Consider the following 25,334-nt stretch of genomic DNA (forward strand, 5'->3'; position numbering starts at 1 on the left):
GCAGGAATGGGATGTCCTGAGGGAGAGAGGGAGGTGATGCTTTGTTGGTGAATGTATCTCTGAGCATCTTGGTGCTGTGTTAGCTTAGGTTCACATTGTAAGAGACATGGACAGTCTAACAGCAATTGCTCACTTAAAGCTAATAACCCCTTGAGGAATGCTATGGGCTGTCTCCAGGAAGACATATACAGGCACCTACGTGAACGATTGTGCTAATGTTTCGTTGAAGTTTTTTTTTTTTTTTTTTTTTTTTTTTTTTTGTCTAAGTTCATTAGAGATAACGGTCTGCAGGTTGTTTTGGTTTTTGTTTTGATACTGTCTTCGTTTTTAGTATCAGGTTGATACTGGTCTCATAAAGTGCGTTGGGAAGGGTTCCTTCTTTCCGTTGATAAAATTAGTCATGTTGACAAATATTACAGAAGAGACCAATTTCTGGAAGAGGCATATTGTCTGGAAGAGATTTTCTGGAAGAGATTGTCTTTAACTGGTGTTAGTCCCATCTTTAAATTTTTGCCAGAATTCTTTAGGGAAACCATATGGACCTAGACTTTTTTTTTTCAGAACCTTTTAAATTATGAGTTGCATTTTTAAAAAATGATATAGGGCTATTCAGATTATTTCGTCTTGACTGAGCTTGGTGGTTTATAGTTTCTGAGGAACTGTTCCACTTCTTCAAATTTATGAGTATAAAGTTATTTGTAGTATTTCATTTATTTACTTATTTTTATTTAGATATAATGGACATATAACATTATATTAATCTCAGGTGCACAGCATAATAACATGATTTATATGTCTATTGCAAAATAAGCACCACAGTAAGTCTAGTTAATGTTCATCATCACACACAGTTACAATTCTTTTTCTCGTGATGAGAACTTTAAGGGGGTTTTTCAATTGAATAAATTCCCTTAAACATTACAGACTGTATTTATAAATTTAATACATTAAATTCTCTTTTCTAAGAACTTCAATTATCTTGACTTTAAATTGAACGATTTCTTAAGTTCTGTTAAATGTTTCAAAAGTGTTTGCAATCCAGTAAAATTTCAACATAAAATCACAGATTTATTTAATTACACATTTTGAAATTGATATCACAAGGTTAATCTGTAAGACAGTTTTTCTTAAACGTAGTAAGTACTTAAAAATAGTAAATCTACACAGAATCTTTAGCAATTATTATGTGTTTGATTCCTTTCACATCTCAACTTTATCCTAAATCTCCAGATAGTACTTATGCTAAAGAAACAATGACGACATCCCAAACATTTTGAAGGTTGTCTTTCCAAGAGAATTTTGGAAGATCACTTACTTTCTTAGCGGGTTGAAGTTGCTGATAGAATAGAGATCTTGGCTGGTGTGAGATCGGGAGCTGCGGGACATGCAGGGGAATTCAGCCCACCACTCTGATGTCCAGGCTGGGTCCCTTTGTATGATCATTACGTCAAGAATTCCAAAAGTGAAAGAGGGAGACACTCATGTCGCTCATGGTGCATTACCTGATTTCAAGTCAGGTTTAAGTCCCTTCATTCCATCTAATCTCTTCATACCCATCTTATCTCTGAGGACCGCAGCTCTTTCAGATGTGAAAATGATGTTTGATGGAATCTTGGGTCCCTTTTGGGCTCTACTTTCTTCGTAGACACAAGTCGCACATTCATTCTACTAAAAAGTTACCAAAGATGTTTCCCAGAACTGAGAGGGAGGAAAGACTCGGTAATTCCTTTGTTGTCTTCCAATTCCATGATTAATGTTTTGAGTCAACCAGAAGAGGTTCTGACCTCTGAAAACCACAGGAGAGATGGTGCCAGTGACTGAGAAGGGACTTGTTTGGAGAGAGAAGGCCAGTTTGAGGTATCTGGACTTTCACATGAGGAGCACGGAGGGGAGAGGAGAGACAAAGCTGATATAACGGAGAATCTGAGTGACAGTCATTGTTCAGAAGTCTTATGGATAGAGTGACAGCGGAGGACCTCTGGGAGAGGTCATGAGAAGGAGGAAGCCACTCGTAGTTGGGTATGAGAAGTGACCAGGAAGAGATCCCTGAGGGAGGGCCCTCACGCATGCTGGAGGGCACAGCTCCAGAAAGGTCTGACACTAACCAGAACCCCCAAATTGATTAGGCCCCCTTTTAAGGCGCTAATTCTCTTTTAAGACAATATTTTAATTTAAAGAATAATACAGAATGTAGATCAAGATTAATATAGAAAATATGTTAATAGTTATAGCAAAATATTAGGAAAGATTAAATGTCCAACAGTAGGGGAGATTTTTGTTCATCCCTTGAACTGAATATTATATAGTCATTCAAATTATATTCTCAAAAAGTGTGTGTTTTCTAAAAAGTGAATGACCCTGGAAAATGCACATGATACAATGTTAAATTTCAAAAACAGGGTATAAAAGCCATATAGACAATGTTATCTGAAGCTAAAAAAATGAGCACATATTCTTTTTGTACAAGGGAAAAAGAATCAAAAAATCTTTTAAAAAGTGGCAGGCCATACCTCTTAAATAAAAACCAAACCCCAAATGTATAAGATCCAGATGAACACATGTAAGAGAAACCAGAGGGGAAGAGTCTGAAGACATGTAAGGCATATTGCCAAAGTACATGTCACATGGAAGTGGAGAGAAAATAGAAAAAAAAAAAGACCATTGATTTTATCTGCAAGGTCACAATAAATTGTAATCACCAATATTTATTGAGTACATATTATGCACCAGACAGTGGGTTAAACATTACCTAATTTAGTCCTTACTCAAATGTTATGAGAAGTATTACCATTAGCTCTGCTTTACCTATGAAGTAACTAAAACACAGAGAAGTCGAATAGTATTCCAAGGTCACATAACATAGTAAATATCCAGGGTTCAAACACAGAATCTTATCCACTGTTTTTGCCTCACTGCTTGGGAAGTTTGATTCTGAAAGGGAGAAAAACACTGAATGCTGGTTGAAAAAGATGATAGAGTTAAGGAACATTTTTTTCCCCTCGAATATTGGGACATTTGGATATATTTAAAGTCATAGAAAAGGAATCTGCCAAGAGGGAGAAATAAGAGAAGGATGTTAGGCAGGAAGGGTGTTTGTTTCTCTGGCGTTGAGGATGGCTGGCCTCCAAGCACAGGGGGCTGATAGTAGAGACAGAGGCAGGGCAGCTCCTCTGAGACCACCCCTGAGCAGCACCCCGAGATTGCTCATGGCATTTTGGGAGGGGCTAGATTGGCTGGAAGCAAGGTCTTCTTGACAAAGGGAAAAATAAAGGCATTTAGTGAAGGTGAGGGTCAAGGGCTGGAGCAGAAGGAAAAAGCGTGCTAAGGAGGCTTGGAAGAGTAGCCCTAAGGAGTAAGCCAAGTTCTGAGGCCAGACTGCTCTGAGTACTTTTTAGGGGCCAGGCCTGCTCGGTTGGTGGACCCTCTCCAGGAGCGCACTCTGTGGTCTGGGAATGGGGCCCAGAGAAAGGAGTGGTGGGAGCGATGCGGGCAGTTCAAGAATAGGAGGGTATAATTCCAAAAAAGTCCTGTACCACCATGTCCATTGCAGCTCTATTTACAATAGCCAGGACATGGAAGCCACCTAAGTGTCCATCGACAGATGAATGGATAAAGAAGATGTGGCACGTATACACCATGGAATATTACTCAGCCATAAAAAGGAACGAAACTGAGTTGTTTGTAGTGAGGTGGATGGACCTAGAGTCTGTCCTACAGAGTGAAGTAAGTCAGGAAGAGAAAAACAAATACCGTATGCTAACACATATATATGGAATCTAAGAAAAAAAAAAAAAGGTTCTGAAGAACCTAGGGGCAGGACAGGCAGGACAGGAATAAAGACGCAGACGTAGAGAATGGACTTGAGGACACGGGAAGGGGGAAGGGTGAGCTGGGACGAAGTGAGAGAGTGGCATGGACATATACACACTACCAAATGTAAAATAGCTAGCTAGCGGGAAGCAGCCGCATAGCACAGGGAGATCAGCTCGGTGCTTTGTGACCACCTAGAGGGGTGGGAGAGGGTGGGTGAGAGGGAGACGCAAGAGGGAGGGGATACGGGGATATATGTATACATATAGCTGTTTCACTTTGTTATACAGCAGAAACTAACACACCATTGTGAAGCAGTTATACTCCAATAAAGATGTTTAAAAAAAAAATAGCAAAGGATAGGAGGGCAGCCCTGAATGACCGATGCTGGATGGATACACCCAGGGAGGTGGGAGGTGGTGGCTAGAGGGAGTCCAGGGTGGCCAGGGACGGGGGCAGGTGAGATTGGGGGAGCAGGGTTGGTGGGGGGGCCGTTGGCGATTGGAAGAGATGAGAGCAAGGGAGGCGGGGTCAGAGAGGGAGCAGAGATTTGGACGTAGAGCTGCAGCCCTGCTGGGTGTTAAGCAAACACGAGGTGGGGACAGGTCATCAAGGTGGAGCAGGGAGATCCGGGCTTCTCACCCGACGTCCACATGGATGCTGTGAGCTCTGAGGATAAAGGGGACCGCTTCACCCAGACACTAAGGTAGATAGATTCCTGCAAAGGGGTGGAGAGGGGCGTGGGGAGGGAAGAGTTAGGGGAACAGAACAGGACAGGCGGCATGACCATCAGTGTCAAGGGGAGCAGATAAGGAGCAAAGAGGTCGGGGGCGTTGGAGGTGGCACAAGGGAGCACAGAGAAGGGTGCCCTCCCTCCCCTGTTCCCCGTTAGGGTGGGGAGAGATGGAGACGAACTAATACCTATTGCATATCTTCCATGTCAGGCACAGAGCTCAATAAATATTAACCCCAACGTTAACCCTGATATCAACTCTAGACCCATTTTAGAGACGAGGAAATTGAGACTTAGGTTAGGTAATTTGCCCACATCTCTCTTGACAGTGGAGCAGAGATCCAACCCAGGCTCTTCGGCTTTAAAGCCCTTAATGTTTCCAGCAGTAAACCTTGGTGAAGCTCCCACAACAGGGGAGGCAGGAACTGCCTCCCTCCCCAGAGAAAACAGGGGGAGAAAATAGGCTGCGAGTCCTGAACAGAGCTTCCACTCCAGTCCCACCACTGGAGTCCCTTGCTGAGGAGGCGGAGAGTCGGGGGCAGTTCTGATGGATTTCACGGGCTCAGGGATGAAGACGTAGAAAGGAGGTCAAGTGGAGAAGGGCCACGGCTCTTCAAGCTGCATCCTGTCTTGCCAGCCATGCTGACCTGGTGCTTCCAGCTCAGGAGATACGGATGAGAACATAGGAACCCAGCACAGCATTTTTACTCCCGGGTCTGGGGTTAGTTTGCGGTGGGACTAGGAGAGAAAGCACCGGGTGATCTTACTCAGCACTCGGCGTCGTTTCTCCACTGGCTGACTCGCAGAGGCTTGAGGGAGCCCTCGGGCTTTTCTCTGAGCACAGCAGGGAGCTGATGCTCTACCAGGGCGCGTCAATACCTTCACTTTTTCTCCTTCCGTCCAGGGAAGAGCCGTCCTAAGCAGAACCACCAAACGATGTCTGGAGACAAAGAGGGACACTTCAGGTGGCTACGTTTGCTCTCCAGACCTGCACCACACAAGTGTGGACACTCCAGTACACTGTCAGAAACTGGGGGTCAAACCAACGCCCAGTGACCCTCAGAGAGCCTGGCTTCTTGCCACAGGAATGGGTCCTGTTCCCAATGCTGGCCAAAGTGGAGGAGAGGGAGAGAAAGAAGGTGTGTGTGTGTGTGTGTGTGTGTGTGTGTGTGTGTGTGTGTTTACCGTGCCTTCAGCCAGGACTGTCCTGAAAGGTGCGGCAAATCGACCCGTAACCTTACAAAAAAAATCCCTCCATCCATCCCCTCACAGCAGCTTTCTTTGGATTACCCCATCTCTCCCATAACAGAGACTCCAGGGGCTGAGGATAGGAGAGAACACACCTAGCGAACCAATCCCACTCTGCCTCGTACCTGAGAATATGGTGGACAAATCCAAGTCCTTCCAAGTCTTTCTCTAAGGAGCTTATAACATTTAATAGGCTTGATTACCTGTTTCCTTCTTCCATCCCTGAAAATTATGGAGAAAATGAGGCTTGAAACAGAAGAGAGGCATCACTTGTTGGGAAACAAAGAAGGGACTGTAGGTAAATACTGAAGACCAGGGCTCCTTGCTGCAGCCACTGGATAAATCCTGTCTTGTAAGTGGTGAGTTAGGGGGCTCTGTCTAGGGGTGCCAGCTTTGGCAAGGTCTTAGGGGCTGGTGGGAGTGAGAGGAAGTAGGATGACCCTGTGTGTGCTGTGTTGTTGGGTTCACCTCGCAAGTATGTCCTTTCTCCAGAGGGTCACCTTTTCCTCTTAGTTTCACGTCAGGGTTACTTGGGTATGATTCTGGGAATTATCAGCCTTCCTTTAAGCATTAGGCAGACAAGACACTGATAATTCAGTGCAGAATTAAATCAGCTAAGAGGTTTTCAAATAAGAAATGTACAAGTCATAAATACACAGCTTGAAAAAATTTTCGCAGTGACCACGCCCATATCGAGGACTAAAACGTTACGACCATTTAAGATTTTCCGGTGCAAAAATTAAGGAAGAGGATAAATGTGAAGCAAATGTAGAACTTCTAGCTTCTGCCCAGCATGTTGAAGGGAAACTGCAGTTCACAGCCAGGTTTTAATAAAAGCACGTGCCCAACAGAAAAATGGGCAAAAGACACGATAGTCTTTTTTTTTTTTTTTTTTTTTTTTTGCGGTACGCGGGCCTCTCCCGTTGCGGAGCACAGGCTCCGGACGCGCAGGCGCAGCTCTCACCGCTGCGGCCTCTCCCGTTGCGGAGCACAGGCTCCGGACGCGCAGGCGCAGCGGCCACGGCTCACGGGCCCAGCCGCTCCGCGGCACGTGGGATCCCCCCGGACCGGGGCACGAACCCGCGCCCCCCGCATCGGCAGGCGGACTCCCAAACACTACGCCACCAGGGAAGCCCGACACAATATTCTTAAGCAAAAGAAAAAATGTTTAACCTCACTCACAGAGTAATGCAAATTGAAACTGTACTGAGATCATTTTTCACTTAACTTGGTGAAAATTAAAAAATATGATGGCACATTCTGGTTGGCAGGGCTGTGGGAAAGAGGCAATCTCATACTTTGATGGTAGGGATGCAAACTGGTACAGTCCTTTTGGGAGGGGTATTTGGCAATATCTAAAAATACGATATGTGCATTTTCTATCTGTGCCAGTAATTCCACCTCTAGGTATTTACAGCTCCAAAAACAAGAAAATACTTACGTACATAATAATTCTTTGCAGTATTGATTGTAATTGTAAAATGTTGGAAACAAACCGTATGCTCAAACATCAGAGAGTGGTCCACCCAATGGAGTGCAGCTATAGAAAGAATAAGGACCATTTTTTGAATGGATATGGAGTGATTTCCAGTGTGAAAGAAGAAAAACAGTCTAGAGTACGGGTTTTTTAGGTAAGAAATGAGGGGGAAAGATACATGTATCTGTTCATTTCTGGTTAATCTGCATGGTAAACCAGAAACTAATGGGATTGGTTACAAATGGGTGGTGGTGGTTTGGAAATAGGGTGGAAAGGATTGGGTATAGGAACAGGATAGAAGGGGTGTGGCAGGGGAGTGACACTTTTCAAACTACAATTATAATTGTAGCCTTTTAGAACCACGTAGCCTTTTAGAACCACGTTATATTTCATATGCTCAAAACACACCGACGGTAAAACCAATAAGGTTAGAGGAAACCCAAAATGGAGTACAAATAAAAACAAGTGAACTTAACTATATTTTGATATTTTAACTGAATGCACATACCCTCTGAGAACACTTAGCATCTAGCATCCAGATCTTGGTTTCTTAATATTTTCCAGGAAAAGGAATTAGGGCTCCCTGGAGAAATAGCTGATTTTAGGGCTTGGGGACTGGGACATTTTCCCATGTTGGGAAATAAGGAACTTCTCAAAGGATGATGGGAACAAGTCACAGACTACAGCAGCCAGGTTCCAGGGGCTCCCACTGGCCAAATCTAAGACAACTTGAGCATTAAACTAAACAATGATTTTATTATATAGACTATAAGCCATAGAATAAAATAAGAATCCATGAGTCCATACTGATGAGTGATTGGATGAATGGATGGATAGATAGATGGACGAATACATGAATGAATGGGGAAAAACGTAAAGCTCTTTCTGACAGTAGAAAGCCAACTAATAAATGTAGGAGAAATTATGGAATTAGAAATTTATTTGGCAACCCCCATAATTAAAATTGTTTCAGGCAAGAATTTTCAATGGACGTGAAAACTAGTGGGTGATGAGAAACAGGATACATACAGAGTATCAAAGTAATTCCCCAAAAGATACTCATTAACTACAAAGGGAAAATAATAATTTCGTGGTGGAGAAACCGGGCAGACACCATCTTAACAAGATGCTCAGTGTTACCATCACCAGTTACAGCAAACATGGATATCATGTGCCTCCTGATACGATGCTCCCAGAAGAATACATCATTTCTGTGGTATTCCTGCCCACAATACAGAACCTGAATCTATAATCTTGAGGAAATATCAGTTATACCCAAACTGAGGGACATTCTTCAAAATAAATGGTCTTTATGCTTCATAAACGTCAGTCGTAAAAAAAGACGGACTGAGGCACTGCCCCAGAGCAGAGGAGATTAAAGAGACGGGACAGGTGTCCTGATTTACCTCTCTTGTTTGCAGCTGCTGCTTCTCTTGAATTCTGGCACTTTTTTCAAGAGAGATGAGCCTGAGGCTGTGGCCTCATGTATCCTTGGCCTGGTGGTCCCTTTTCTCCAGGCCCCAAGCAGCATCCATACCAGCCTCGAACATCCCAATGCGCTTTAGGACGAGCACTTTCCTCATTTGTGCAAAACCTAAGAGATGAAGGGCTGAAGGCTGGGTCATACAAATTGAGATTCTAGAAGTTCTAAATTTAATCTCTTATAGAGTCCTTTTATTTTCCTTGTAATCCAGTTTTACAATAGGAAATGTGATTTTAGCGAATTTCCTAATTTTAAGGAAACTTGCAATGTCCTTTTATAGCAATTAAGTGAAATAGAGTTAGGCCAGTAATGTCCTGGTGAAAATTGTCACTAGGACTGGTGAATAACTTTACTTCTCATGACTTTAAGTTGTTATAATTTTAACAAACACAGTTTTTTATTTTCCTGCAAACATTTTGATAAGTGTAGTTTCAAGGAACAAACCTGTCTCAAGATTTCAAGTCTACTGTCCATGGAACTATAAAAATCAAATCTTTCAATATTACCAGAAAGGTGTTTGGCCTTCTTAACAAAAAGCCCTAGGCAGAAACTCAACTGTATGACAACAAGATAAGAAATAGGTGTAGTTTTCACTTTAACTGATGTAAGAGGTTGTGTCAATATTCCCAGTATTTTCCTTCTTTCTCTGACAAGTCATTACCGGAAGGTCAGGACTTGTCTTTTTCAAGTACCTTGTCAATATTCTTCATTCTTTAAAGGTTCTTCATTAACTACTAAATGAGGCTGGTGGCTTCTGTTGCCAATATAGTTTCTAGACAAGGCTAAATTGCAGAAGACGGGCTTTTGTTTTCCTGTTTACGCAGGTGCTTTGTCCTGAGGCTGGCTGTAACCCCCAAGTCCCAGCTTCTCCCCCCAACCCCCATCAAGCTCTCTACTTCCTCTCCAGGGGCCCCGCTGGTGGGCCTTCCCCACCAGGCTTTGCAGCTCACCTTGACTAGTGTTTCCATGTGAGAATTCTTTCCCAGCATTGCTTGGGAAATTTCTGCTGCGTTTTTCCAAATTTCAAATTTCAAGAAAAAAACCAGTTGAAAAGTTAGGAAGACAAGAAAAAACTCTATAATTCTCCTGTAAGAATTAAAGCTTTATAAGTGACATAGAGATGTTACTGATTTGAAGGCATCCATTGAAGTGCAATGGAACATGAGTGCAGGAACCACGGACACACAGAGTCCAAGGTTAAGGGTGATAGTTTCTGAGACCGGGACAGGAACACTCAGAAGAAAAGCAGTGATGATCTAACCAGTTTGTCATCCATGAGCTATAGCCATGTTGTAAGTGTCTGTGACCTGCCTGTCTCTAATGGTGAATAACTGTTGCAAATAAAATAATAATTAATGAATTTTACTAATTTCTGATACATTTCTATGCACTGTGTACTTTATACAAATCTTGGAATGGTGTTCCAAGAAATAGTAAATTTGGGGAGCAAAATATGTCTTGAGCAATTTCAACGTATGATTCTGACTAGTGTTGTTAACTAGTTAACCTCTCACTAGGAGATCTGAATGTTACATTATTTATATAATACACAGTAATATTTGCTAGTGTTTGAATATTTGCTAAGACTATGGTTTTCATAAATACGACTAAGCTTAATATTTCTTCTTTATTATACAACTTTTTAGATATCCATGAGTAAAGAGTATAATTAATTTTAGAAACACTTAAAGAATAACTTATGATTTGGGGAATTCCTGAAAATTCTCAAGAGTTCTAATTTTTGTTCCTGAAACCCAAAGCTAGTATCTGTTGGTAAACTACTGGGAATACTACCTTAACATTGCTGGAACCTACAGGGTGGTCTCCCCCAATGTATTGCCCTGGGTTTTCCATTAAGCAATCAAACAAGTTTCTTTCAGGATCTCCTTATAAAAACTTTGTCCTTTTTCTTTTCTTCTTTTTTGCCAAAATTTTTAAAGCCACTTCATTGAGGTATGAATGACATGTACACAATTAATGCACACAGTTTAACGAGTTTGGGGTAAGTATAACCCGGGAAACCATCACTACCTTCAAGGCTACAGACATCCATTACCTCCTAAGGTTTTCTTTTGCCATTATTATTATTAATATTATCATTATTACTAGCACACTCACCATAAGATTTTTCCTCTTAGGAAAATTTTAAGTATAAGATACAGAATTGTAAGCTATAGGCACTAGACTGTATAGCAGATCCCCAGAACATATTCATCTTGCATAATTAAAACTTTATACCCTTTGACCATTATTTCCCTATTTCCTCCTTCTCTGACCCCTGGCAACTGCCGTTCCATTCTCTGCCTCTATGCATTTGACTATTTTTAGAATCCATATGTAAATGAGATCCTATGGTGTTTGTCCTTCTGTGTCTGGCTTATCTCACTTAGCATAATGTCCTCCGGGTCTGTCCATGTTGTCACACATTTGCCAAGCTTTTAAAATTGCCTTTGACAAACGAGTTTCCCAGTGGCCTTTTCTTCTCAAGTCTGTGTGTACCTGGGCTGTGGCTGGCCGGGAGAGCTATGGCTGCATGGACAGCAGCCTGGACACAGTGTTGGGAGGGCTGCTGCTGGGGCACAGCGGTTCTCACGATTCTAAGTTATCTTCAACAATTTGTTCCTTGTGACTTTTTAATCAAGAGCTTCTCTCGAGGGCAGGAGAGTTCTGCTGAAGGTGGAGTAAAGCGTACTTCCCCACTCTCCTCTGATCCGTGGGGGAAAGGTCAAAATCTAGGACCATGGGTTACAACGACAGTGGCAAGAAGAGGAATCTGTAAGTAGCGCACAGCTCCAGCATCATAATCTGGGGAACCCCTTTCTTCCAAAAGTCCCACCCCAAGCCCCGTCATGGAACCCCTTCACCACCTGCTGGAGCCTTTCTGCACAGATTTGTAGAGGGTGCAGCAGAGGTGCCACAGATTCTGTGAAGAGGCTCTAGGACAGATGCTCTGCTTCCTAAACCATGGGTCCTGCCACTCTCATGAGGGCTTCCCTTCCCCAACTGGAGCCGGACGCTGGGTCTTGGGAGGGCTACAGCTCTGGGGACTGGCTACCTGCCGAGCCTTGCTTTGCTCCACTGGGCTAGAACACTGCACTCCCGGAGTTGCCCATCATGGCTTAGGGAACAGGGAAGATAGACTGAAGGGGCAGAAAGGAATTGACTCGGGGGCAAAAGGGGTGGCCACTGCACAGCCAATTTGGGTGACGGAGGACCCTGCGGGATGGGTGTGGCTGTGTGGGTACCAGCAGTACCAGCAGTGGTGCTTGCATGCCCTAGGACAGGGCTAACAGGGCAGCAGGTCTTGCAGGGTGATGGAGGTGGCCGGGTGGGCAGGGGGCTAGTCTTACCTGCAGTAGCTGCTGCAGGAGGCCCCGTGGTACTGGGTAGCCCTCGGGGAGCTCTGGAAATGGCAGGTAGTGAAATGTTGGTAGCTGAGCCTGGGGGTTGGCCAGGCAGGAATGTGTGAAAGAGCCAGGAGAAGGGCCTCTTAAGTGTGGCTGCCTTGCTCTTAGCCCCTTCCCGGCAGGAGGACTCTGGCTCTCTCCATGTGCCTCAGGTTTTCCAATCTCCATCCTCAGATGTTCGGACCTTCGCATCTGGGATGAACTCAGCTCCAGGGGAGCAGAGGCACTGGCTCTATTAATCAGTGGCAGCCCTGCTCTTGTGCACCTTTCTGTTCAGTCTAGAGGGAACAGTAGGGGGTCTTTACTCATGAACACTTGGCCCAACAGACCTTTAATCACGGACAGGCTGTTTTCCATAGAGGACTCTTCTTTGGATCCTACCCCAGCCCTTAGGAGGCTGAGAAGAACTCTCCGAAGGGAATAATGTCCTCACCTATGAAACTCACCTTTCTCCCTTGAACACTCTGGGATCAGGGGTTTCTTAAGACTATAATAAGAGACACCCCTAAAAAGTGAAGGCATCTCTTTTACCTCACCCCTACCAGTGTGAACTCCCTGTAGCCAAGTTTTCTTAGAGATAGAGAGAGAGAGGGAGGTTTCAGCTGTCCTGGGCTATATCCAGAGCCATGGCAGAAACAGGTCCACTGATACTGATCAAAACTACTCTCCAAGTGAGAATCAATGGCCAACACAGCAGCTCCCTGGCCAGCTTGAGTGTTTCTAAACATCCTGCTTATGTACAGAGAGGTTTGAAAAAATAAAAGCAGTCCAGGACCGGTTCCACCCAGAAAGCAAGGAAGGGAGGTCCTTAATGGAACAGCCAAGGCCCCTGGGGGAGCGGTGGTGCTGGCTGTGGCTGGGTTGGGCCTCTTTGGGCAAATAGACCAGCTGGCCGGTCACTAACAGAGTGCAGTGTGGTAGAATAAACAGGCAACTGTTCTGAAATCCAGCTTGCCCCGGCCCTAGGCTGGAGTGGTCTGGCAAATCCGGCAGTGGAGAGGCTTCATCTCAGACATGCTTTGAATAAGTGCACCCAGTTGAGTTCTTTGCCAGGACTCTTGTCTGTCTCCACTCCATCCTTAGATCCTTTCACCTCCAGAGGATATCAAAGGTTCCTGCTTTTCTTGGCCAGAGGCCTCAGAGAGAGGGATTTGTAAGAGTCTTTTCATTATGGGCTCTTGGTTACTGGAATTTGAAAATCTGGCTGTGAACACTTACACTAGGCCAACTGTTGGCACCAGTGTTATAACAAGGACCAACTTCTATTGTCAATCCCTTTGAGTCAAATATGGAAAAACTCGATTTGGCAGTGCTTTCCCCTGAAACAGCAGCAAGAAGAGAGACAAAGGTCCCAAGTTTAAAGAGAGAAAACTTTAGACAGAATCAGGGATACTCTTGTACTTGTATTCTAATAAGTAATACCTTCAACTTTGTCATCACTCCTGATATTTGGGATTATAAATGGCCTCTAGACTGGGGACGCAAGTCAGCTCTGGAGCCACAGCTGGAATAAAAGAAACCAGTGTATTAAAAGTCCTTGCACGACTGGTTCAAGATGGCAATGCCGGAAGATGCTGAGCTCCCCTCCTCCCATGAATACACTGAGTCTACAGGTACACATGGAACCATTCATTTCCTCTAAAAAATCCTAAAGGCTGGCTGAGTGATAGCGTCACATTAGGCAAACAGGAAAACCACATCGAGGCGGGTAGGAGAGGCTGGGACACAATCTCGCACAAACCCCAACCCTGGTGTGCATCTCACAGCCGGGAGGGAGCTCGGAACCCAGAGTTTCTCCCTGAGGAATGGGGGGTTTGGACCCCACATCAGGCATCCTGACGTGTGGGACACGTGAACCCCCCAAAAACCTCTGGCTTTGAAAACCCACGGGTCTTGGGTCCTGAGACCCACAGACTAGCAATCTGTGAGATGGCTCTTAAAGGGCTCCCACACTTAGACTCGCCCATCCCATGGCCCAGCTCAGAGCAGCCCATTGCCTCCAGAAGTACAGGAAGAACACTCACCTGCTTATATTAAAGCATTGGCCGGAGGGGCCAGCATCTAATTTAGCATCGCATCTAGGAGTCTGCTGGAACGCTCTCCAAGAGGCAGATGGGTGGGTGCTGTCTTCCACTGTCCCTCTGCTGTGCTCCCAGAACATCAGTGTCTCTAGAATGGATGCTTTCGCACACGTCCATGCCCCAATTTTTGTGGCTGCTGCCTGGGGCACACCTCTTGATCACCTGGCCCTGGAGGCCAAGGGACTGTAATAATCGGATTCACCAGAAAGGAGCTCACAACCCAGGCCGGCACCCTGATTTTTGCGGCTGCTGCCAGGGGACTCCTCCATATCACCTGGCTCTGGCGGCCAGTGGGGCTTACACTCTTGGGTCCCCCAGGACGGTGACCGACAGAGAAAGAGTTCTTAAACAGCTGCCACCCCCAGAGCACAGCAAGAGGCAAAAGGCCCCTTGGAGCTTGGAGGCCTCTTAGCTGATTATTATAACTGCAGCCAGAGGGGCAGCCTTCTGATTCAACACACAGCTAAGGGCTGACTGTAAACCTTTCCTGAGACCTTAGAGGGTGATGTTATCTTTGCACTCATCCTCTGCTGTGCTCCAGAGGCCGGTGTCTCCTGGAGGGGAGCTTTGCATGCATCCAGTGCCCTGGTTTCTGTGCCTGGAATCTCAGATTTTGCAGTTGCCTCCCAGGGTATGCCCCTAGACCGCCTGGCTCTCGTGGCCGGGGGGCTTGTGTTCCTGAGTCCCATGGGACTGTGGTGATTGAAGAGATGATTCTTGGCAGGTTATCACCCCCAGGGTACTCAGGCTGTGGACTGAGGCACACACCCCAGTCTTTCTATGAAGAAGGACTATTTGCTTGTCCTTTGGCCTGAAAGGCAGTTTTCAGGTTTGACACACATTTAGAGGCCTATGGAACTGCTCTCAAGGAATGTAGGCTGTGGGTGCCGTCTTGGCTTTCTTCCTCTGCTTTGCTGCAGCTCACAGGTATCACCCAGAAGAGAGTTTATACACTCATCTTGAGCCCTGATATCTGTGACTGCCGCACAGGGGACACCTCCAGATCACCTGGACCTGTTGGACAGTGAGGCTTATGCTTGTGGTCCCAGAAGACTGTATGTATTTGCATATGTTTAAAAGCTGATGCCTGAGAGTCTGGCTTCCAGTTAGCCTGGATCTAGGTGGTGAGTGAGATCCTCCCCTTTGGGACACTCACAGGTCTTGGCACACCCTCAACTACTGGGAGCTATTAAAAATATAATAGGCTGCTTGGACAAGCACAGAGGCTTAAAAGACAACCAGGAGTTGAGGCAGGGCTGAAGGAAAATGTTCATCTCTTACATGAGACCCACTCCTTCAAGACTGGAAGGGGCGGCTGTTTCATCTACCGTATAGAAACCAACACAGAGGAAGCAAAGCGAAGAAACAGAGGAATATGTTCCAAATGAAAGGACAAGATAAAACCTCAGGGGGAAAGGAAACCTTAATGAAATGGAGATAAGTAATTTATCTGATAAAGAGTTCAAAGTAATGGTCATGAATATTCTCCCTGAACTGGGGAGAAGAATGGATGAACACAGTGAGAACTTCAACAAAGAGATGGAAGATATACGAAAGTCCGAACAGAAGTCACAGAGTTGAAGAACTCAATAACTAAACCGAATAAATACTCTGTAGGGGTGCAAAAGCAGACTAGATGAAGCAGAAGAAAGGATCAGTGGACTTGAAGACAAGACAGTGGAACTCACCCAATCAGAGCAGCAAAAAGAAAAAAAGAATGAAAAAAAAGAGAAAATAGCTTAAGGGACTTATGGGACAACATCAGATGGAAACCAAAAGAAAGCTGGAGTAGCTATACTTACATCAGACAAAATAGACTTTAAAACAAAGACTGTAATAAGAGACGAAGAAAGGGCATTACATAATAACAAAAGGGTCAATCCAACAAGAAGATATAATATTTGTAAATATTTATGCACCCAACGTAGAGGCACCTAAATATAAAAAACAAATATAAGATCCAAAGGGAGAAACAGACAGCAATACAATAATAGTAGGGCATTTTAATACCCCACTTACATCAATTGATAGATCACCAAAACAGAAAATTGATAAGGAAACAGCCTTAAAGAACACATCAGACCAGATGGACTGAACAGATATTTACAGAATATTTCATCCAAAAGCAACAGAATACATATTCTTCTCGTGTGACAGAACATTTTCTGAGATAGATCATATATTGGGTCACAAAGCAAGTCTTAATCAACTTAAGAGGATTAAAATTATATCAAACATCTTTTCTGACAACAGTATGAAACTAGAAATTAAGCACACAAAGTCAACTGGAAAATTCACAAATGTGTGGAGGTTAGACAACATGCTACTGAACAAGCAGTGGTTCAAAGGAGAAATCAAAAGAGAAATAAAAAAATACCCTGAGACAAATGAAAATGAAAATATAACATACCAAAATTTATGGGATGCAGCAAAAACAGTTCTAAGAGGGAAGCTCATAGTGATAAATATCTACCTCAAGAAACAAGAAATGTCTCAAACAACCTAACTTTACACCTCAGGGAACTAGGAAAAGAAGAACAAACAAAGCCCCAAATTAGTAGAAGGCAGGAAATAACAAAGATTAGGACAGAAATAAATGAGTTAGAGACTAAAAAGATAATAGAAAAGATCAAAGAAACTAAAGCGACTAAAAAGATAATAGAAAAGATCAAAGAAACTAAGAGCTGCTTCTTTGAAAAGATAAACAAAATTGACAAACCTTAACTAGACTCACCAAGAAAAAAAAGAGAGAAGACTCAAATAAATAAAATCAGAGATAAAAAAGATTTTATAACCGATACCACAGAAATGCAAAGGTTCATAAGAGGCTACTATGAAAAATTATATGCTGACAAATTGGACAACCTAGAAGAAATGGATAAATTCCATACATATATATATAAAATAAGGGGTGTGTGTGTGTGTGTGTGTGTGTGTGTGTGCGCGCGCGCGCGCGTGCATGTGGTGGAATATTATTCAGTCATAAAAAAGAATAAAATCCTGCATTTGTGACAACATGGATGGACTTCGAGGGCATTATGCTGAGAAATAAGTCAGACAGAGAAAGGCAAATACTGTATGATCTCTCTTATATGTAGAATCCAAATATATATGATATTATATGTATTTATATAATATACATATACAAATACATATAAAACTAGGCTCATAGGTACAAATTGGTGGTTGTCAGAGGCAGGGGGTTGGGGGGGTGGGAGAAATGGATGAACTGTTTTTGTTTTATTTTAGTTAAATACATTGAATAATAACTAAAAGACACATAGCCAGAGAGAGAGAGAGTGCTTAATTAAGTAAGTCTGTGAGTTAGAGAACAGAAAAGCCCAGGTAAACAAGGTCCCTGCAGGGATGGCTCTGGGACAGGGCTCTGCTTACCCTGAGACTGGATGTTTCTTTTCTCTGGTCTGGAAGGGACCTTGTAATGCAATGCTTTTCTTTGGAGAGCGCGTGTCCTCATGGAAGGGACACCCGTTTCCTCTGTTTTGGATACACGTTCTCCTGTCTCCTGCTAGGGGTCAGAGGAAAAAGGACCATTTGAATCCCTTTTGGTTGTGTCTTTTTTTTTTTTTTTTTCCGGTACGCGGGCCTCTCACTGTTGTGGCCTCTCCCGTTGCGGAGCGCAGGCTCCGTACGCACAGGCTCAGCGGCCATGGCTTACGGGCCCAGCCGCTCCGCGGCATGTGGGATCTTCCCGGACCGGGGCACGAACCCGTGTCCCCTGCATCGGCAGGCGGATTCTCAACCACTGCGCCACCAGGGAAGCCCTGGTTGTGTCTTTTTGAGACTCTGTAGCTGCCAGTTGTGTGGCCTAGATTCACCAGGGTTATGCAGACTTAATCATGCTTCTTTAGGATTTTATGGTTTTCATCCATTTCCCCCACCCTCCCCACCTTCTGTCCTAACTTTTACTTCTACTTCTCTGACACTTGGTTGAATCAATTTGATTGGAGCAGAAAGGGAAGCAGGCCCACGTGGATTGGGGAGGGGGCTAACAGGGTGGGCGGGGTGGGGGGTGGAGGAGGCTCTCAGGTCTGCCTCAGGCTCAGGAGGCCTCCCGAGGAAGGTGGGATTGGAGGAGGCGAGTGAGGAGAGGGGAACTCTTCCTGCTTCAGAGCCTGACATGGTCCCAGGGAGGTGATGGCAAATGAACAGAGACATGGAACTGGGAGGAAAAATGCCAAAAATGAATTTGCCTGGATGGCATGAAAGGGCGAAGGAGAGATGGGGGCCCACCCTTGGGGGAGAGACAGTGTAGGCCTGCGAGGAACACAGCAGCCAACAGAAACGCCCTTTATCCTGCCTTCTCCCTCAGGAATGCATAGAGAAACAAATGAATAAATAATACTCAAGTTTTAGTTTTCATTGTAAAAATTTCCAAAACACGTAAAGGCAAAGCCAAACAAATAAACAAACAAATACAAAAGCCTGCATCAGCTTACCACTTTGAAGTAATAATTATAGATTTCTCCTTATTTCCTTCTTATCTTTTTTCTTTGAATCTATGTGTCTGAATATATTTACAAATTTTATAAAATTAGGACCTTATTTTATATACAGTTGTAGCTTGATTTTTTAAAATTTAATATTTTCCCAGAAACATCCAGCATTTTTCATTATTTCTGGATATAGAGGAGTTATCTTCTGAAAGACAGAAGTTTCTAGTACAGGCTTTAGAAGATGGCTCTGGAACGATGGTGTGGCTGAGTCTCTTTTGGGCACAAGTTTTAGGTGGAACAGAGCACTTCCTCAGCTGACCAGCCCACCATAAGGGCTGCTGCTCCGAGAAGGAAGAAGGAAGAAGACAGAGGGAGGTGTGTTAGAAAAAAGAGTTCTGTTCTCCCAGGTGTGGTGGGAGGGAGCCTGCAGGGCTGGGTCTGGTCTGTAATGATGGGGTCAGTGCCTCCCAGCTGAGTACAAAGGGATTCCCCACCTTGGAGGACGCGCCTTATAGCTGACATGTATTGAGCGTCTACTAGGCATTGGGCATTGGGGGCTGTGCAAATACCATTCGTCATCCTCCAAACAACTTGAACAAATAAGCATCATTATCCAAACTTTACAAAGGCAGAAACTAAGGCTCTCAGAGATTCATTTACCAGTTCATGGTCACACAACCGGTGAGTGACTGAATGAGCACTACATCTTGCATTTCCAAGAGGGTAGCAGGATAGAAAAATACAGGCTTTGAAACAAACAGAAAACATGAATTTGAATCACTTTTGTTAAAATACACCTTTCCTTTAGACTCAAAAGTGATACGTATTTTTTGAAGAACGTTGCTACCAATGTCTTTCTATCTCTGGTCACTTGATTTGGGAAGTCTCTGCTTATCTGATTTTCCCTGTTGGGATCTTACATTAAGTCATTCAACAAACATTTATTTTTCGATTACTATGTTTAGTCACTGATAAGGGGAATACAATAATGCATATGACTTAGACCCTGCCTTCAAGAAATAGGACAATGGGATGTGGCAGCCACATACACACTGTAACACCTGTAATGATTACTGCCATAGAGACCTGAACCCAGGGCCGAGGAAACATCCACGAGAGGAGGATTACACCTGTTTGGCCAGAGTCAAGGAAGGCTTCAGAATGAAGGTGGTGTTTCCCCCTTTGAGCCTTGGTTATTTCACCTGTTAAATGAAGGAACTGGACAAGAGTGACTTGTGGCTTTGGCATTCCGTGATTTTCATTCCCTTATCTTCCACAGGGTTGTCACCAAGGACAGCTCTTTCCCATAAGTAGGAAACTACATGTGAGTTACATATGTGTTCCCAGACAGCGTGCTGCAGAGCTCCCATTACATGGCTGCCTTCAAAGCCCCTTCTCTTGCAGTGACCCCGTCTGCACATTTGCTTGTGTTGAGCAAGGAGAGATCTGGTCTCAGATCCAGGTCTAGGATATTTCCTTCCCACTTTCAGCTCCCTTCCTCCTTCCATGCTTTCAGGTGTCTTTCAGTGGCAGGTCAAGACCCCTTCCACTCCTCCCCACACCCACATTCCCCGAACGGGTAGGATTTGTTCCAGTTCAGCTCTGCACCCCTCGAGATCTTAGCACGGTGCCTTGTGCGGAGCAGACGATCAAATAACGTGGACGGATGAATAGCTGTTTTCTCCTTTGGAACTTTGCATGCAGTTTAAAAGTGTCTGTTTTCTCTAGTTTGTGCCACAAATTAGCACAAACATGGCTGAAAACAACATAAATATATTATCTCACGGTTCTGGAGGTCAGAAGTCTGAAATGGGTCTCACTGGGCTAAAATCAAGGTGTTAGCAGGGCTGTGTTCCTCTCTGGAAGTCCTAGGGGGGACATCCCTTCTTTGCTGTTTGTTTGTGTTGTTTTCTGGTTTTGTTTTTGTCTTTTCCGTCTTCTAGAGGCTCTGCCTGCACCCCTGGGCTTGTGGCTTCTTCCACCTTCGAAGTCAGTGGTGGCTGATCAAATCTTTCTCACATTGTGTCCCTGCACCACTGACTGTTCTGCCATCTTTAAAGGACCTTGTGATGACATCGGGCCCCTCTGGACACTCCAGAATCATCTTTCTTGAAGTCAGTTGACCAGCACACTTAATTCCATTTTGCCATGTCACATATCATAGTGACAGGTTACAGGGATTAGGATGTGGACACCTTTGCAGGGGCCATTATTCTGTCTACTATGAGGCCAAGTAAATTTATTTAAGGATCCTGTTTATTCAGCCATCCGCCCCTGCACTCACCTCGCATTTGTGGAGCTCCTACTATGTTCCATGTGCTCTGCAGGGAGCTGGGAGATCAGGGGTGCACGATGCATAGTCTGGTAGGAGACAAGAGTGAGCAACTGCACAGCAATCTGACAAGCCCTGTAATGTGGGTGTGCAAAGGGGGGCTGTGGGGTACAGAGCAGGGACATCACCCCAGGCTGGAGAAAGAGAGGACACCCGGCCTGAGCTTTAAGGGGGCTGCGGCTGGGACTGGGGGGCCATGCCGAAGGAACAGCGTTCGCAAAGGCCTGGAAGGCGTGGGAGTTAAGAATAGTCGAAATTGCTGGAGCATAAGGTGCTTTTGCCCACACTCTGCCTGTGCTGTCCTTAAGGAAGGGAGTTGAGGCTGGATAGGTAAGAATGGGCAGATCATGGTGGACCCTGGGTGCAGTTAAGGGTGCTGGACTCTATGTTGTAGCCACAAGTAAGCCACCGAAGGATTTCAAACAGAGGAGCGATGGTGCTGGTGTGCCGGCCATGCATGGTGACATTCCAGGGTTTCTTCCCTGCGTGCCTGGGGTTTCCTTCCTCCCAGGGAATACACATGGTCTACCTTTTTCTCAAATGAGCACACTGCAGCCATTTAATACCCTTGTTGACAACCTGCCTGGGCTAACCCTGGTGCCTGCTGTTGCTAAGGCTGCGGTGAGGTCCTCAAAGGTGACTTTGCAGAATCTCTCCACATATTATGCCCGGGACGTGGCTCTGATTACTTCCCCGCTTTCCGTCTCTTTTTCCCCCAGAGTCGTCTTCATTACGGTCCTAATTAGGACAGCATCAATGAGCTGTAAGTGCATCTGTACGAGATGATCGCTTCTCTCAGCAGATTTGTTGCTTCTCTGAAAGTAGTGGCAGAAGCGATGATGAAGCAGCTGTGGGGCAGCAGCAATAGCACTGGTTTTAGTCAGAAAAATCTGCCTGTGAATCCCAGCTCTGCCGCTGAATACCATTAGAACTTGAGGAAGTCACAGAAATTCAGTCATAATTCAATTCCTCCGTCTACAGAATGGGGGGCTGTATTAGCCAGGGTAGGCTAACTGCTGGATCCAACACTTTAGTTAGATTAACACTATAAAAGTTTATGTCTTAGTCATACAACAGCAATGCCGGTGTTCTGCTGAGCTCTGCTCCACTTTGTGACTCAGGGACTCAAAATCCCTCCAACTTATGGCTCCCTCAACGCCCTCCACCCTGCAGTCCCCGGCAGGCATCCTCCTTATCTGGTCAAAAGATGGGGAAAGGAGAGAGAGCGTTCAGGTTTGCATAGTTTTATGAGCCAGCCCGGGAAGGGACCCACGTCCCTTCTGCCCACGTTCCACTGGGCAGAATGTGATCACATGGTGCTGCATCCACTTAGTTGCAAGGGAAGCTGGGAAATGTAGTCCAGCTGCCTGCCCAGGATGAAAAGGAAATGGTTCACTGCACACCTGGTCAGTCTTTCCCCAACTATCTGACTAGAAGGATAAAACAGTTTCGAAAGTGAAATTAGAGCAGTGCCTCTCTAGCACGGAGAGCGGTGCCTCGTACACGTGAGGGCTGAATGTGGGCTTCTGAGCCTTGGAAAGAGCGCCTCAGAGGACAGCAAACACTCCAGGAAGGAAACGTGAATTGTGGGTTGTGAGAGCACTCCTCCTTCATGGTTGCTTTAAATGTATCAGGAAGCAAGATTCAGTAAGAAACAGTCCATTAGCAGCAGCAAAACACAGTTCAAAAGAAAATAGTGCATTAGTCCCAGCACACTTAGGACAGAGCCGCTTTCTGCCAGGAGGCGCTGCTTCCTGTCTGATCTGAGAGTAGCAGAGTCCCTGGCCTTCCTCATCTTCCTTTGCGGCTTCTTTTCCGATTACTTGCCCCCCTCCCCCATCCTTAAACTCACACACACTAATTCCCCTCACGGAGGGCTAATAGGAGCTGGCTCAGGAGCGATAAGTAGGAGAGGGGTGGGTTAAGTTGGACAAGATAATTTACAAGAATAAATAAGGCACCCTAGGTCATCGGAAGCAGAATTGAATGCCATTTGGCCTAGGAGGAAGGTCCAGATTAATTCAGACGCTTGTGTAAGGGAGTATGCAAATCACTTGAACAGAGAAGAGAGAGACGGCTCATGGAAACGTCTTGTAATGAAGTAAGACAGTGTTTCTTCCAAGTGTTAGGGCCCTGATGCCTTTTCAATACCCTGTCCTGCTCTGCCCGCTCCTCATTATGGGAACTTAATTAGGAATGGAAGATATTCCGTCTCCCTGCCTGCATATTTCAGGGCTGGTGATTTTATTAGAGCAAGTATTTATTTTTTTAAGACATAATAAGAAGATTATTTCTTCTCCCTTTCTATCAGTCCAAGCCCTACCTTGGAAAAAACAGCAAGAAGAAACTCTTTAGTGAGCGTGCTGCCTTCAGAGCCAGCCCGGGGGACAGATCCATCTCCATTAAGTGTCCAGTTTTTGAGAGCTGCAGTGGGCTCGGTAATGAACTCTGTGATCTGAAGGCTGGGGGCTGGCTGGGAGGCGTCTCTAAGAGTGGCTTGGGAAGCAAGTCCCTCTCTGATGGCCCCCGAGAAAGAGTCATCCAAAGAGAGCTGGTGAGCCGTGTGCATGAGGGCTGAGGGGTAGGCGGCAGAGAGAGATGAACGGGGGTCATTTGAAAGAAAGGACATGACAAGTGAAAGCGAAATCATGCTTGTGGTTCAGGACTCAGAGCTTTTATCCAGCCACGAGCTATTCTTGGTCTGCTTGCGGGAGGGAGGGCTGTAGGCTGCTTCTGCTTCAGGGTGAGGATGTGAACATGAAGAGGGGGCTGGTCTGGGGCCGGGTGGGCAGAGAGGAGGTTAAAGCTTGGCCCAGGAGCCAGAGGAGAGCTGGAGGAGGAGGAGTCAGAGAAGGAGCCTGGCGGTGAGTGAGTACGGAGAACCCAGGACTCAGGATCCGGTCTTAGAGCCCCCAGGGTCCCCGTTCCAGGAAGAAGAGGGATGAGGACCATCCAGAGTTGATCAGTGGAGACATCATGTGGAGAAGAGCTCTGGCTGCCCTTCTCTTTGATTCTTCTGCTTTTCCTTATGGTGGAGCTCCTTCAGGAAGAGGGTCGCACTGTGGGTTGTTAAAAACCTGGGTTTGAATTCCAGCTCCACCATTTGTCTATTGGGTGAGCTTGGAGAAGTTTGTTAACCTCTCTGAGCTTCAGAGAATGGTGAGGATTAACAGGATAATGTATGTCACACCCCTGCAGTGTCCGGCTCATAGCAATCGTTTGTCAAAGTTAACCGCCGCTGTGAAAAATGCTTAGTTTGATCAAGGTGATGACTGGAAATTTGGGGAGGGCGTCCCAGACTGCATGATAAAGCCGTCCTCATACAAACGCAAATCGGAAGGCCTTTTTCATGAGGTTTGCCCCCATGGGGAGGCCAAAGACCTGGGTCCTAGTCATGGTGCCACCATTAAAGAGCTGTGGGACCTGCAGCCAGCTCAAGTAAGAATTTCAGGAGCAGGTCCTCGTGTTAGAAATATGGATGATGCCAATTGCTTGGCCTGCGACACGGGGTTCCATTAGGGTCCATCAGGCAAACTGGAAACACCGCGTGAGAGGCAAGAGCCTAGGCAAACGTGGGGGGTCATGGGTGGGTGATCCCCAGAGGCAGAGGCAAGATGACTAGGGAGTGAGAGGAAGAAGTGGGGAGAGGGCAGAGAGTGGGAGAGAAAGTGCTAGAAGCTCTGATAACCCTGAGCTTGTTTTCTATGTCTGTGAATCTGTTTCTGTTCTGTAAATAAGTTCATTTGTGCTGTTTTTGAGATTCCACATATAAGTGATATCGTATAATATTTGTCTTTCTCTCTCTGACTTACTTCACTTAGTATGATCATCTCTAGGTCCCTCCATGTTCCTGCAAATGGCGTTCTTCCATTCTTTTTGATGGCTGAGTAGTACTCCATTGTGTATGTGTACCACATCTTCTTTCTCCGTTCCTCTGTTGATGGACGCTTGGGTTGCCAGCGGTCGGCTCTTGTGAGTCAGCATGAGCTCCAGCACACCACTGGCAGGAGACCAACAGAGAGACTTCTAGAGCTCCCAAGTAGTGAGAAGAAGTAATCAGATTTGGGATATATTCTTAAAGCCTCCTCCTATTATGAACAAGGGTGAGTGACATTCTTGCTATATCTCATTTAATCTTTATACCAGCTCAGGGCCAGCTTTAGCCCATAGAGAACCTTTGCACAAATCAAAAAAAGACGCCCCTTCCTCATGATTTGATGAGCAGCCCTGCCAGGGTGCACGGTGCTGGGTATGGAGTGCAGGCTGCCCCATACAGGGTACAACCTGCCCATTCGTGAAGACATCCTTT

General features: G+C 45.3%; 1 protein-coding gene across 1 annotated transcript in view; it reads left to right on the top strand.

Moving 5' to 3' along the window:
- GALNT8 (polypeptide N-acetylgalactosaminyltransferase 8) overlaps nucleotides 1–25,334 on the top strand; it is a 70,246-nt gene that overhangs the window by 31,151 nt on the left and 13,761 nt on the right. Inside the window, 2 exon segments of the mRNA XM_024128981.1 lie at nucleotides 5,448–5,518; nucleotides 5,520–5,595. Of these exon segments, the coding sequence (XP_023984749.1) occupies nucleotides 5,448–5,518; nucleotides 5,520–5,595 (147 nt within the window).

Source organism: Physeter macrocephalus, chromosome 6 (assembly GCF_002837175.3).
Source record: "Physeter macrocephalus isolate SW-GA chromosome 6, ASM283717v5, whole genome shotgun sequence".
NCBI classification, from domain to species: Eukaryota; Metazoa; Chordata; class Mammalia; order Artiodactyla; family Physeteridae; genus Physeter; species Physeter macrocephalus.